The sequence below is a fragment of the Rhinichthys klamathensis genome, unplaced genomic scaffold (assembly GCF_029890125.1).
Source record: "Rhinichthys klamathensis goyatoka isolate OS25496 unplaced genomic scaffold, OSU_Roscu_1.1 h1tg000631l_1, whole genome shotgun sequence".
Classification (NCBI taxonomy): Eukaryota; Metazoa; Chordata; class Actinopteri; order Cypriniformes; family Leuciscidae; genus Rhinichthys; species Rhinichthys klamathensis.
In genome coordinates, this window is record NW_026607078.1 from 590,635 (window position 1) to 605,912 (window position 15,278).

Below are 15,278 nucleotides of genomic sequence, written 5' to 3' on the forward strand. Positions count from 1 at the left end.
TTTAGAGAGTCCACCCCACCACAAAACTCAATAACCGGTCAGGAAAACGTAGTTATATAAAAACGCTCCTTGAGAAAGAGAGATGATGCAAGAGAAACAGATAGAGGAAGGAAAAGTCAGTTTGGGAACCAGAAAGCGTCGTCTACTCATCAAAGACTTTACTATCAAAGGAAGCAGACACAAAAGATCGGCACGTAAACAGCCACATTAATTATTAAAGCCCGCTGGGGTGTTTGGACTTGACCGAGTTTGCATGGATGGATGGAAGAGGGGGGACCCCCCAATTAAGGAAAGATTGGAATACATCAAAGACTACCTAACACATTGCATGGGTGGGGACCGTGGCTGATCGCATGGTAATGAATGCAGCAGTTAAGCTACGACTCACATTACTCACCCTGCTGTCGAGCGCAGACGGAATACGGCATCCAGCGTATAATGATATCAACATTAGTATTCATTATTGGATCCGAGCCCTGTTGAGCAAGCATTTTTGAGCAAGACTGGGCCAAGCGAGGTTGGGTTTATCTGTAACAACGTCCTGCGAGTAGGTCAGAGGTCAGCCGCTTTGAGTGAGACGGCCACCCACCACATCCACTCGTAAAAGAGCAAAAAACACTTTCATCCTGTAATCGCAGACGGGCCAATTGTGGAAGGTAGACAGGACGACTTCAGTCCGTGGCTTTCATTGACCATTCGAGCCTGAGGAGATCAGACTGGTTCAACACTTGCCCTAAAAATCATCCACCACCTCTCAGTACTGACTTCAAAGAATGAGAGATATGAGGATGTGTGTGTGTGTGTGTGTGTGTGTGTGTGTGTGTGTGTGTGTGTGTGTGTGTGTGTGTGTGTGTGTGTGTGTGTGAAGGAGGGAGGAGAGGTTTGTGTGTGCAAAGGGGAGAGGGTTTATATTAATCATACGATGTCAGGGATCTGGCTTGACACTTCAAACACGACCCATAATTCAAAGGGTGTTGGGGACACGTCAGCGCTGTGCCCAGGAGACTGGAAAAGAGCAGCAGATTGCTCCAAACATGCCTCAGTACATCTCTTCTCAGACACATCACACTGCACGCAGGTGTCATTGCCTAAGACGGACCCATTTCGGCTGTCAGCCATTGCAGGGGAGAGGAAGAGCGTGGATTTACTCCCGCGGCAGGTCCGCGTCTTAACTCTGCTGAACTTAAGAGGCGAAGAGATGAGAGGAATAAAGAGCGAGAAGAGAGGATAGAAGATAGGATGGATCAGGGCTGAAATGCCGTATGCTCCAGATTCACTGATGATTAAAAGTCTCAGAATCAAAGCAGCTCTGCAACTAAAGCCTAGAGTGAGAGAACAAGAGAGGAAATAAAAGAGAGATAGAAATAGAACGACAGAGAGGAGGGGCTAAATGCTTAGGACTAGAGGAAGTATGTTACTTAGTTATTTGCATTGCAAAAATAAAATGTGTTCTTGATTATTTTTGTCCTATTTTTCAGTTAAAATATCGAAACATCATTAAGTCATTTGCTGCACTAAGTTAAAAACAAGCGGAAAAAATCAGCCAATGAAGAAAGACAAAATACACATCTTTTCAAAAGATAAGTCTATGAAAACAAGCCATAATATCTTATGCATAAGTAAATTTATCTCTAAATTTCTGGTTTTGTCTGGTTTCCCAAGAAAATATATAAACATCCTTAAAGTAAGATAAATTTACTTGATAAGCAAAGTAGTTGAAGATAAGACTTACAATTTGAAATGATTCATTTTCATAAAAAATTATAATAACAGGAATTAATAATAATTCTAATCATTTCAAACTATTTTATTTTCTTACCATTTCTTACCGTTTTTGTGTTAAGCATAAACCTAAATTAATTTTTTCATCATTAGATTCTGTTCCCCATTATGTTTTTCATACAATTAGGTTCTAATGGAGCTTTTCCACTGCTGGTACGGCTCAGTACGGTTCAGCTTGGCACGGCATGGTTCGGCTCGCTTCGCTTTTCCACTGCGTGGTACGACTCGGCTTAGCACGGCACGGCTCGCTTTAGCTCGGTTTGCTTTTCCACTGCAGTTAGTACCGCTTCAAAGTGGGTGGGATTTAGTCTGATCGTTATAGTTTATCCGCTCCTCGGCAACCAACTAGAGGAACATCTGCACTTCGTCCACTGACCACGATTCAGCCATTACTTTTTTGGAAGTTTTCTTTCTTTCTTTTTTCTTCAAGCAAGTCGTTTTAAAACAGGTGCTACAGCTGTTGCTGACTGACTGTAACTATTTAAATCTAGCGAGTTTTGATGTCTCGCAAATACAATGACGCTGGTAGTGACGATTCTGTCTGACCAATCAGTGATCTGCATTGTTTTTACGTCACATTTTAGTATCGGTGCGGTACGCTTGGAACCTCAACAGAGGTGGTACCATTTGAAGCGAGCCGAAGCGAGCCGTACCGTACCGTACCGTACCATGCAGTGGAAAAGCGCCACAAGTAAGCCGTACTGAGCCGAGCCGTACCGTACAGTACCATGCAGTGGAAAAGCGCCAAAGCGTGCCGTACCATGCAGTGGAAAAGTGCCATAATATGTATGAAACTGGTACTGGTAAAGATCCATGCAGCTATAAGCCTGAATTTCAAGGCAGTGTTCAGAATTAAAATTAAAATGTTGAGACATGGGGTCTATAAAAACAGTAATACCTTTATCTTCTGAGTGCTCACTTCAAGTGCTGTCTTTCAGAATGAGTAGGACATAATAACGCACACTTTCGAATGGAATCCACTCTATGACTTAATTTTACTTCTCACGTACATTTATCTGTTTATGATATAGTTTCAGGTATTTTGGAAAATAAGACAAAGCTATCGATTAATACAATTATATTTGCATAGAAATGGAATAAGAGGCAGAATACCAATTAGCCAAAATCGGAATTTCTCCTATTTTATTTCTTCACTTAAAAGCAGATTTCCATTGGTGTGCCTGGCATCAATTTTTGGAAAACTTTTAAATGTACTCCCTAGTATTTATACAAATGTCTGCATTAATGCATTACATTAGGATTTCGCAGACATCAAACCCCATGGAGGAAAAAAAGTTATATGCAACAAGTTATTTGTTAGAGACATTTACTGACCACTAATATCTCGCTCAAGGGTACAATGGTCATCGCCCTTTCTGGGGTTTGAACCTACAATCATAGATCTTCAGCAACGGCTTACCCTCAGCTTTAAGTCATACTCTACAGATAAACTTAGTCAAGTCAAGTCAAGTCATCTTCATTTATATAGCGCTTTTAACAATGTAGATTGTTTCAAAGCAGCTTTACAGAGATAAACATACAATTTACGGTAACAGAGATTGTTTTTTGAATAATGTTATTTCCAGCTAAAAATAGTTTTGATTGATTCACTTCCAGCAAAATTATCATTTGTTATTAAATTAGGGGCCACTAAGACGACGGTGTTCTCTCTAAACAGACTTTAAACGCGAACCTGTGACCTGATGGCGTTCACTTGCGTTCACATGCGAAAGGGCAAAAGCAAAAGGGATACGTATCACACCATATCTACTCTAACTCTGGATCGGTTTTGTCTCTTGCATCACATCCGGCCAGACTGCAGTCAAATCCCCTATAGTCACTGCCTCTCAACATCACAGGTTATCCCTGCACCGCAGACTTCTCCTTAAGCACCTCGTATCACATTACCCGTCTTTACCCAGCATCTACTATCATAATGCAGCAATTGTGAAAGAGAAAGCTCATTACCCTGAGCGGTACACCCATAATCCTTGTTAAGTTTTTGTATTTAAAGATCTAATATGAACTGATCAGCACATTAAAGGATTATTTTGGGTTAAATACAAGTTGAGCTACTATATAGCAACAGCAGCTGTAAACAACATTTTGACAGTTATAAAATTATAATAACAAACAACGGCTGTCCCAGACTTCCACTGTAAGTGCGTTTCTGTCAATATGCTGTTGATAAAGTTTCACCCAGAATATTGCTTTAATAAAGATCATGAATCATATGTAATAGGTTAGTTAGTTAACCAATAATAGACACACGTTTTATTTTCAAGACTTTAGGGAAAGGATTCTATTAATGTATTAAGGAAAACAAATTTGTAGCATTTTGACATTGATGCTTAGCCTGGAAAACCCAGACAACTTCCGGCAAATTTAGATTTGCTCTGAAAGTTAGTCTGGCAAAGAGCTCATTCAAGCCCATTTCCAATCCGTTGAAATCGCGGCACCAATCAGAAACGTTGGGGCGGGCTTTACACGATGACGACAGCGCTGGGATTTTGAAGCAGATTTTGTAGCCTACATTACAAAGATGGATGCCGCCGTCGAACATCACTCGTTCGAATCAGCTATCGCGTCTGTTTTAAGCGATTTGAACGTTTCCTTTTAGTTAAAAACCGAGCAAAGAACAACACTCGGAGATGTTTTTTCCGCCGCTCTCCATACGTCATCTCCTTCATCGCTCTGATTGTTTTTAGGTCTATCCGCGTCGTCCGTTGGTGACGCCCCTCTGGAAATGATTTGTCTATGACGCTTTGCCAGACCATAACTCAGTTACAACTGAGAATGGTCTGGTTTTAACCAGGCTAATTGATGCTGTAAGGAAAGTGACACCAAAGGGGACATTCTTCTCAAATGTTTTACTGTGACTTAATTCTCAACATGTTATGCCCTTTTCCTCATAAAAGCCCTAATCTGAAATTAAACTTGAAACTTTATTCTCAAAAAATTTTTTTAACATGCCATTAAAATGTTCTTACTATTAAGGTGCTGTGACTGTTCAAGTTGTTTTTCCATTTTTAATAATCTTTTTGCAATTAGTCCTGCAGTGGGAGTATAATTAAAATATAATTAAAATTAGGTCATAAAACTGCACATATAATAATTATATAAGAATTAAAAAAAATTAGAAGTTAAGTGTTAAGTAGTTTTAGATGAATTGCATGTCACATTGCAGGACACTACCAGCAATGTCAACTACCCAGTAACAGTCATACACTTAAAAGCAAAACAAAATCTTGTAAGAAATATCCAAATAAAATCACTGCATCTGAACTTAAGCATGTCACTTAAGTCAGTTATGTCAGCTAGAAAGCTTTGCATGGTACGGGCCAGCAGTCAGCGTGGTGGTGCGGACAGCCTCGATCTGAGGAAGTCTTCACGTCACTCACTGTGGCGATCACAGACTTTAATTGGCCTTTTATTCCACAGGAGAGGAAAAACTGAAGCGACAGTAAATAATTGAAGGGGAAGAAAAGGCGACATTTGGGGCTTCAAAACAACCGATCTCCTCTGCCGTTCGCCCTCCTCGCTCTCTCACTCTCTCTCTCTCTCTCACTCTCTCACACTCTCTCTCCATTGCCCCCTCTTGCGAGCCTCTCCCTGGTGTGTTCCTGTTCACCAAGCCCAGCTTTTATCCCATCCCCTCTTCCAACATCACACTATCTCTCTTTGCTGTGGGGGCAGCAATGTGGGTTCCACAAAATATATACTGAATGTGTGTGCTCACATTAAGCTGTGTGATCTCTAAGTGAACGTGTATGAGAAAAAGTGTGTTTGAGTGATATTTTTTAGAGCTGTGCCCCAAGGCTTGAGCTGATGTCTTGCTGAGCACTCTATACAGCTGTATCGGGGCCAGATATCTCTGTCTGTGTGTGTGTGTGTGTGTGTGTGTGTGTATGAATGTGCAGATTAGGGTGTGTTTGTAGGCTGGTACAGTTGGCAAACCACCAGACACACAAAACCCTTGGGGTAAAGGAGCAGCGAGTGACAGACCACAAGTGAGGATCACACAGTGTGTGTGTGTGTGTGTGTGTGTGTGTGTGTGTGTGTCTAAGTGTGTTTTAGTGTGCCTGCAAGCTCTTGTCATAGTGTTGGACCTACATTTAAATTTGCTATGCTCTTTGAGCACAATTTCTAACCATCCACAATCATAAGCACATTAAACTACTGAAAATACACACTTTGACATCAATCTGACAGAACAGAGGAGCGAGCCTGAGTAAAGAATGTAATGTGAGGAACAGGACGATGACAGAGAAAGAAAAAACAGAGCCGTCTAAGACACAGCGGAGGGGGGGAGGGGTGTAGAAGATGTTAATATAAATGGACAGAGTCAGAAAGAGGAAGAGAAACAAAGGCAGACTGGCAGGAGGGGTGAGGTTAAAAAGATAGTTCCCCCCAAAATAAAAATTCAGTCATCATTTATTCGTGCCGTGCACTATAAACACTAAGTTGGTAAAACTCAATATACAAATATTTGAAGTAATTAGTTGCATCAATTTTAGAGTAACAAAGTCAACTTTTTTTCTATAAATTACATTGAACTTTCAGTCATATTTAAGTGAAATAAACATTTCACTTGGTTAATTTTACTGTTCAGGTTTACAGCGTGGTCTACATTCACTTCTAATAAATGGAAAAGGGCAGCCGGGACATTCTGCTAAACATTTCCATATATTTGTGTTCCATAAAAGAAAGTAAGTCAAACAGGTTCGAAAGGACATGAAGTTGAATACTGTAAATAACTGAACTTTTATTTTTGGGTGAAGTACCCCTTAAAAAAGAAAGGAAGATCCCTCAGGGTTTGTGTCAACATCAATCTGTGGACACTCAGCAGGAAATGAGTTTGATTCCTCACCTCCATCACCTTCTTCACTCTGTGTGTGTGTGTGTGTTTGAAACCGATCTGGATGATTAATTTAGCTTTTGTGGCTCCAAACCCTGGCATTTTAAGTCTCCAGCTGCTTTCAATGGTCTCGAAGTGACTATCACACACACACACACACACACACACACACACACACACACACACACACAAACTGGCATTCGTATGCCACCTCTGCTCTCACCATCCTTCATCTCGCACACACTCCCTCCAGAGTCGGTCGGTCCCTCCGACTCACACAAGACTCAATGGCCACAGTAATGCTCACTGCACAGCAGGGGTCTGGTCTCCAACAATTTCTGTTTGTGTGTGTGCGCACCATCACACTTACATTGCTTTTATCATTGATTCCATTGCCCATTCTCCAAATGGACTTGGCAAAAACAACCCAACCAGCAGGCAGTAAACACTGCACACACCATTACAAAGGAGGAAAGGTTAAAGTCTTAGGCTCATTGTTTTTGTTACTGCTGCATAATAGGAGGCACAAAATAAAGGCACAGAGTGAATGCACATGTTTGCGCAAAGCTGATGGTTTTTTAAAATTTTATAGTTCAAATTCAGACATAATTTATTTACTCATGTTTTTCCAAACCTGTATGACTTTCTTTATTTTGTGGAACACTGTTTCTGAACAAGGACGGAAGCTTTCAAGCATTAATAAGCACCAGAATGGTCTGAATGATTCATTCTTGAATAATAATAATTCAGTTATTTAGTTCAACTCACTGACTCAATGATCCAGTAACAGCAATTAACAGCGAACTATTGAAGAAGATCATCACTGAATGACTGAAATTTCTTTAAAGGTCTTACATTAAGGCTTCAGAAGATCTTCTAGACCAGTGGTTCACAAACTTTTTACACCAAGTACCACCTCAGAAAATATTTGGCTCTCCAAGTAGCCTACCACCATAATGACCAATATTAAATTACAGTAGTGTAGTAGGCCTAACTATTCAGCTACAGTTATGCACAGCTCGAAAACGAGGCAGTTTTATTTCTAATAAGAATATTTATTATTGTCAGCCCCTTTTTATACAGTGTAAAAACCCAGTTTGAACATTAACACTGCACTGTGCTGCTTACATACAGGTAAATAAAAAAAACTTAAATAATGATTAAATGAAAATGTATTGCACCTAAAAGTGAAATAAAAAAATGTACTGTACTTAAATGTTAAGTAAAAAAAGAAAAGGACTGTTGCCTACTTGATAAAAATTGAACACAGGCTGTGCAGCTGCAAGATAACCAAGACAGACAGTGGACCTAATCAACCAAAAAGCCAGCTGAAAAGAAAATATGATCGCCACTGTTCAGAGAATCGGATCTGTTGGATTTACAACACGTGAATTCATCCACTTCTCTCGAAATACATGAAAGTAAGTGGCCGGTGAACTGGGAGAAGAATAGAGTAAACTTTAAAGTTATACAATGTGTATCTGATATGAATAACACATGTCGTCTAATTATAATGGAAAGGATTATTATTGCCGCTTCCATAGACATCAGTGTGTAACTCTAAATGTATTATTTTTTTGTATTACTTATGTGAATTTAAATGTCTGAAACCTAAAATAAACATTATGTGGTTGAAAACACTGAATAGTCTCTGGCTCAGCACCAGCCAACACGCAAAAGCACATTTGAATTTAACAGTTGATCACGTGATACACTGACCATTCTAATCACACCGGTGTGATCGTACGTGCGAAATTCAGCGATTCCTCCGCATACCACTAGAGAGAGCCTGCACGTACCACATTTTGAGAATCAGTGTTCTTCTAGACTATGGTGAGTTGTAAGAATAATATGTGGTGCTTTGCTTTGGCATTGTTTTATGATTTCCCATTCATTGTAATTTTATGAAATAAAGAATTTCTCCTTTTGAATTTCACAAAAGAAAGTCACCCAGATTTGGAACAACATGAAGGTTAATGACGACACCATTTCAATTTGAGTGAACTGTACCTTTAAGGACATATACGATAGTATTATACAGTAGTGCCTTACCAGAATCCGATCTTCTGATTTGCCACTCTTGTTCTCTACTTTGATAGCTCTCACCAACTTGATTGATGTCTTGTCGATAACTCGTCTGATGCTCTCTGCAAAATAGACAGGCGATGCATTAACAGCCAGAGAAGCACTCTATCTATATCGCAGACGTATTTTCACTGCACGCAGGGTTAGAAAATGACTGCATTACACCCATATGCTTCATTTACACACGGTCCACTTGTGTAGGTGGTTTTTCTACATGCATGAAGTACATATCCAAAGCAAAACACAAATAAAAAGCACCTCAAGATGACCTTCAAAGCAAAAGCAGAAAATAAAATAGAAAAGTCACAAAGTATATCTGGCCTCACACAAATTAGACCTGTGAACTAATTCCTGGAATATGCCTTTTACACTATAGGAAATACTCAGAGAAGGAAGAAAAAGGGAGAATGAATAACAGAGAAAAGAGAGAGAGGGAGAGAAGGATCAGAGTGAGAGAAACAGTTAATGCAGTCGCAATCAACTTTAATCTGTGTAAGACCCAATCACGGAATCCTGGGCTTTCTGACTGACACTAAGAACAGCAAAGGGCCGAACTAGAGCACATGTTTCCATTACAGTGAGTCACAGGGGGATAAATAAATGGGTAAATGGGGTATGGATATGTAAATGTGGGTGAAAAAAGAGAGAAGCAGGAGATAAAAAGGGGGAAAATGCAAAAGAGAGAGAGAGAAAGACTGCTGTGTTCAAGCAGCACAGTACGTCTTCAATCACTGTCCTTCATATTGTTTAGGTGATCTATCTTGCCCACTATTCTCCTATTTCAAAACTTTGGCTAACAATTCTTGTTACATCTAATCTCATTTTTTATGTTTAATTAATGTTACCATTTAGATTTTTCATTTTTGTTCAATGTGCTCTTATTTTACCCTGCATTGTTTATTTTAGCTTACTACATGCCATTCAAAAAGGCTAGTTTCTGATTGGTCAGTCACATAATTTTTCAGTCAAATGTTTATTATAAATTGACTTATTTGCCCTATATGCCAGTTTCATGTCTCTCATATCATGTCTCTTTCTTCTCACATAATCCAATAATTTCAGCTCAAATCAATAATCTACATCCATATATTAGCAGGAAGCCACAAAACAAGTTTTACGTTGGGGTCTGGATCACTTTTGGGTTATTTTATGTTATACTATGGGGCTGTTGAATGCTTGAATCTGATTGGTTTGCGAACGTTGGGGGTGTGCAATGATTTTCAGGGAAACACACGGCTAAAATAGTTCCAGGCACCGGCTGACTGTACATTATCCCATACATTTCTTTTTTATTCTATCGCTTTATTTTATTTGTTAATGCTACTTATTTACTCTATTTGCTCTATTGTAATTTTACTTTTTAACACATTAAGACTTAAGGTTAAAATTCAAATAGCATGGTCACTTATTAACATAAACATAATTGTTGTCTACAAGTGGCCCACCTGAATTTACCCTACAGCATGCATAACGGAAAGTGTATATTTTAGGTTCTGTGACTGCTCAGCATTTTTAATGACCTTTTAGCTTTTCTAAAAGGAAAAATAATATTACAATCTATCTTAGCTATTAGAATCTGTGATTATTGCAAAAAGTAATGATAAAAATACAGGTGGTACAATGGAAGGATATGATGAGATGACTCACAATTCACTAAATTTGCCTCTCCAGTGGCCAGTAAAAGACTGAACAGTGTCACCCACACAAACACCATCACAAACATGACTAAATAATGCAATAAACATGAAGTAAATAACTTAAAATGCAACATAAACAGTCCAATATACACAATTGAGAACAAAAAATAAGAAACTAATTTTAAAAGAAAAAATTCTGGGAATGCCCCTTCTTTCCCCATAAATTAGGCTATAAGTTGTTACCTTTCACTTATAAAAACTATAAACTTTACAAAATTTTACCCAGGGAAATCGACAAATGAGAAAATCGCTCAGGGTTCGTTGCAATGGGGACCTAAGGTCCCTTGTGGTAGACTACTGATCCCCCAAATTTGGTTAAATTAAAGTGTCAACCCTTTTATTGTTATAATATGTATTGCCTTGTTAAATGGTAATACATGTATAATATATGGCAATACAATGCATATATAAAAGGCAATTCATACTCTTTATTTAAAAAAATAATAATTTAAAAATACTTTACAGTAAAAGTATGTGTTGTCTCATATACCATACGATAAAATATCTTGAATTTTGTTTAACAAAAATATTATGGTAAAATTATTTTGTAAGGAAAAGCAGTTAACTTAACATTTCTAAAAATTATATATATATATCAAGTGCACTAAATGGAAATTGAAGAGCATGGCTGGAAGCAGGACAGTAAATACTGGGTTAGTAATAGGGATTAATTACCAAAGGAAGATAATAATGTGTGAAGGTAATTAACAGTGAGAGCGCTCCAAATGTCAAATTGCTAGTGTGTGCTCAGTGTGTGAGGAGGACGCATCACCGTGCGCAAAGATGACGGCCTCTATGATTGTGTTCAATCAGCCCTAAAGACACACACATCATGAATGTGACTAAAGAGTATCAGCCTCTCTGTGAACTTGCGTCAGCAGCGATTCGTAAAGGTGTAAAGGACTGAAAGTAGACTAACTCATATCAGACTCAGAGACACATCAAAGGGAGAACTGCGCGCGCGCACACACACACACACACACACACAACTACCTACACGCGCGCAAACACTGCAGGCAAACGCAACACACAAATACAAAAAAACCAACTGATCGATTTGCACAAATTTAGCCTTTTGAAGATAGACGCGAAGTGACCGTTATTACAGCGACCAGCACACATGCTCCCACGCGCAATTAATAATTCTACCGGTAATCACATTAAATCTGAATTAGAAATCATTACATCTCCAAAAATCTGCCACCTTATAAAACATTCCCCGCTCTGAGGATTTCAAACCACTAAAAACAAAGCACTGGCAGCGAGCGGGGACGCGCTTAACAAATCCCATGGTGCGCGTGTCGAATGTCGGATAGGAAGAGGAAAAAATAGCTATTGGGTTTAATCACCTGTCATTTCCCGACCCACGGTGAGAAAAGCAGTCGCGACGGTGTCTTTGGATGCCATGACGTCCAGCGCCCCTTTCCTCTTTCCTTTTCCTTATCAAGCAGGAGCAGCTATAATGCTTTCTCTCCCTCAGCCAATGCCTATAAACATATCATACTGAAGAGAGCCAGCGAGGGGGGGAGGAGGAGGGGGGCATGAGAGAGGAGTTATCTAGCCTATGTAAAGCAATGAATTAATAATCCAAACGCAAGGTTGTGTGCCTGAATGAATGAGAACATGACTTAAGTCCTTTCATTTCAATTTCATTACGGATTAGACTTTTTTTTATTTTTTTTATTTTTTATATATATAGGCTACTTTATTATTATTATTATTATTTTAAATTTGTATTTCCATATAATATAATAATTTAAATAAAACGTCGTCGTCAATTAAGTGTAGGCTACTTAAAGAGAGCACAATTCCAAAGTGCCCTTTGTAAAAATGTCAAAAGAAAAGTTTTACTTAAAAGTACACTTTAAATCACTGTATTCATAATCTATCTTATGCTTTAAGGTACTCTTATTCTGAAGGGTTGACCAACATACTAAAATGTGTACTTGATTATAATTTTATCTGTAGTGTGTTATTACATTTAAAGTTAATTTTACTAAACAGCAACTTCCTCCTTACAAATTTGTAATTTAAAAAAATATATATATTTCTTCAAATCATTACTTGCGTTTTTTTTGCATTCACACTTAAGCATAGCCTACTTTGATATGCTATAAATCTTTTAAAGTGTATTCTTTCCGTAATAAGTACTCTTTTTAAAAGTATGCTAAAGTGTACTTCTTCACACGGTGATAGTGTGTTTTTAAATGTTAAAACAAAGTTCACTTGATATACTGAATGCATTTAAAAATGTACAGTCTTTCTCTGTCCAAAAATATTGATGACTCATCCTGCACTATACAAATTTTTGTCCTATCAAGTGCCATATAGAATGAGCAAGTCCCTCCCCTACACTCAAAAAAATGAACGAGGAAGGTTGTGCACTTTACATAATATATTTATATTTAGTTTACTTATAATAATTGTGTTTGTTGACTTGAAATGTTTTTTTCTAGTAAGGTCAACATAATTATGCCTCAACTTAACAGTACAAAATCCTAACGCGTTGTCTAAACACAAACTATTTATGTTAAGTAAAAAATTCTTACATCCAGATGGTGGCAGTATAGTGCGACGCCAACTGCCATTTTGCCCTAACTTAATTTGATTGTGTTCAATCTGTTTAACTATATCCTCCTGAGACCCAGAAAAAAAAAGTTTTTTGAATTTAGAGTTTTTCCATGTCATCACACTGTTTAGAGCACAATAAACAAATGGTAAAAAAACACATATATAAAATAATATTTTATTCATACGTTATGCTATGTCCTCTGTAGTGGACGCCAGGACTAAGTTGTTTAAAAAATAAAATGACATGAAATTATATGTATAGGCAAAAACAATGGGATTTTTTTTCAATCACCAATAAATTTTGGGGTTTCAGGATTTTTTCAACCAAAATTTGTATAAAGATTATTCTCAACTATGTTATGAAAGAAATAATGGAATGAATTGATACACCATTTTACTTTTTGCAATATGTGGGTAAAATGGCCATAAATTAATATTCCCATTCAATGCAATGTATCTATACACTGTATCTAATTTGCACATTAATGTGTTCTTGGAGCAACATTTAATGAAAAAAGAAGTGTAACAATTGGAGTAATTATTGGCAACATTTTAATAATATCATCTAATATTTCATAGGAATATTGATGTATAATTTATCTCCATATTCACTTGTTGTGTCTCCCAGAATGCCTGATAAACATGGTTTTAGTCCTGATGTCCTCTACAGTGGACACGTTTGAAATCAATGCCCTGTTCTGTAACAGAAAGTATTTTTTTTATTTGAAACCCCTTAACATTTTCCTGAGATGTTGTTTTATGAAATACAATTTGAAAAAGTAGTCCAATTTAAATATAATTACAATATATTATCATATTTCCATAAGAATGCTACATTTGATCACTAAATTAATGTCCAACATTTTTAAAGACCAAGGAGAAGTTGTTTTCATGGTGAAACCTCCAAACATTTGGTATCTCTGAAAAGTCCTGAATGTGCTCTTTACAGGACACCCAGGTTGTGTCATGTGACATGTATGATGTCAGAGAAATTCACTAAAATATAATGTCCACTACAGTGGACAAAAGTCTATTCTTGGGTCCCAGGAGGATATCTATTACATGTGATTACATGATTGATTTCTGTTGCTTTGACTGAAACTGGGCGGTGCTTGTTAGTTCCCAGCATGCTTTGCATATGGTTGAATTAAGAGAGAATAAATGTTAAAATTAAGTGTTATTTTATATTTTTTTGAGAAAATGAGAAAAGGGGAAGACTTGATAGTGTGTAATTGTGTTTAATGTTCAATAACATTGGAATTATTAGAACCTTTTAAATTACAGTGGCTTACCATGGTGGAGAAGAGTGGAGCATTTTGTTTGTCTGTGGACTGATTTCAAGTTTTTCCACTGCTTTGGTTGAAGGAGCGTGTAAATCTTAGCATTTAAGATGCTAATATGTGCTGCTGCTAGCAAATAGCTACACTCAAAAGTAATCTAAATTAACTAAGATTAAAACACATAACTCAAAAAAGATGCAATTGAGTTTAATGGAAATGTTAATATCATGTTTAACCAATGCATCTATTTTGTATTCAAATAACATGATAAAGGTTGGTTGACTTAACTTGGTTTGTTTAGATGGAATATAGGTGGCATGATTAAATAATGTTCATCCAATGAATTATTTTTTTGAGTGTAAGACCACCTGTAGCCTACCTATACGGCTAATTAAAATCATTAATATATCTCGCCCAAACCTCTCATTTCGATAGAAAATGCATTAACGCGAGAAAGAAAACTGTGTATTATACAATAACAACTTACTCTAACAGATTCAAGAGAGTCATTCTCCTTGTTAGCTGTAAGAGTGACAGACCTTAGCATCAGCTTGCTGGGTAATAGCTGGGCAGAGTTTGTGACTAGTGTTTTTAGTCTGGTGACTCTGTGTTTAAAAACGGCCATTTAAAGAGAATAGTGTCAGTGTCCTTGGCAGTGAGAGAAACGGTTTCTTTCCATAATAGAGTATTTTAAAATCCCCGTCACTCATAAAAGGATAATAAAGGCAGCAAATAATGTCTGTGATTGGACAGAACTATAAGCGGGCTCCCTGAGGACCATGCCACACTCTCTCTCTATGAGGTTCTCTATTAGTGCCTATCCTTCCCTCTACACTATTTATTTGCTTCTCTGTTGCTCTGGCATTGCTTGCTCTGTTGAAACCATGTATGCCCACTTACCCCTAGGCTGATTCTGAGTTTGGAAGGGTGGGTAGCAGGGGGAAGGGCAGAAGGCGACTGAGTTTAATGTTGTCCCTGGCACCAACCCTCCGGGCCTCATATCTA

General features: G+C 37.7%; 1 protein-coding gene across 2 annotated transcripts in view; it reads right to left on the reverse strand.

Moving 5' to 3' along the window:
* The window catches only part of carmil3 (capping protein regulator and myosin 1 linker 3), a 57,065-nt gene extending 45,137 nt beyond the window's left edge, over positions 1 to 11,928 (reverse strand). For both annotated transcript variants that reach the window (XM_056241128.1, XM_056241127.1), the window contains exons 1-2: positions 11,772 to 11,928; positions 8,693 to 8,787 (exon numbers count right to left, since the gene is read on the reverse strand). In XM_056241128.1, the coding sequence (XP_056097103.1) occupies positions 8,693 to 8,787; positions 11,772 to 11,829 (153 nt within the window). In that variant the 5' untranslated portion in view covers positions 11,830 to 11,928. The remainder of the gene's footprint in view (positions 1 to 8,692; positions 8,788 to 11,771) is intronic.
* Positions 11,929 to 15,278: the final 3,350 nt, after the last annotated feature.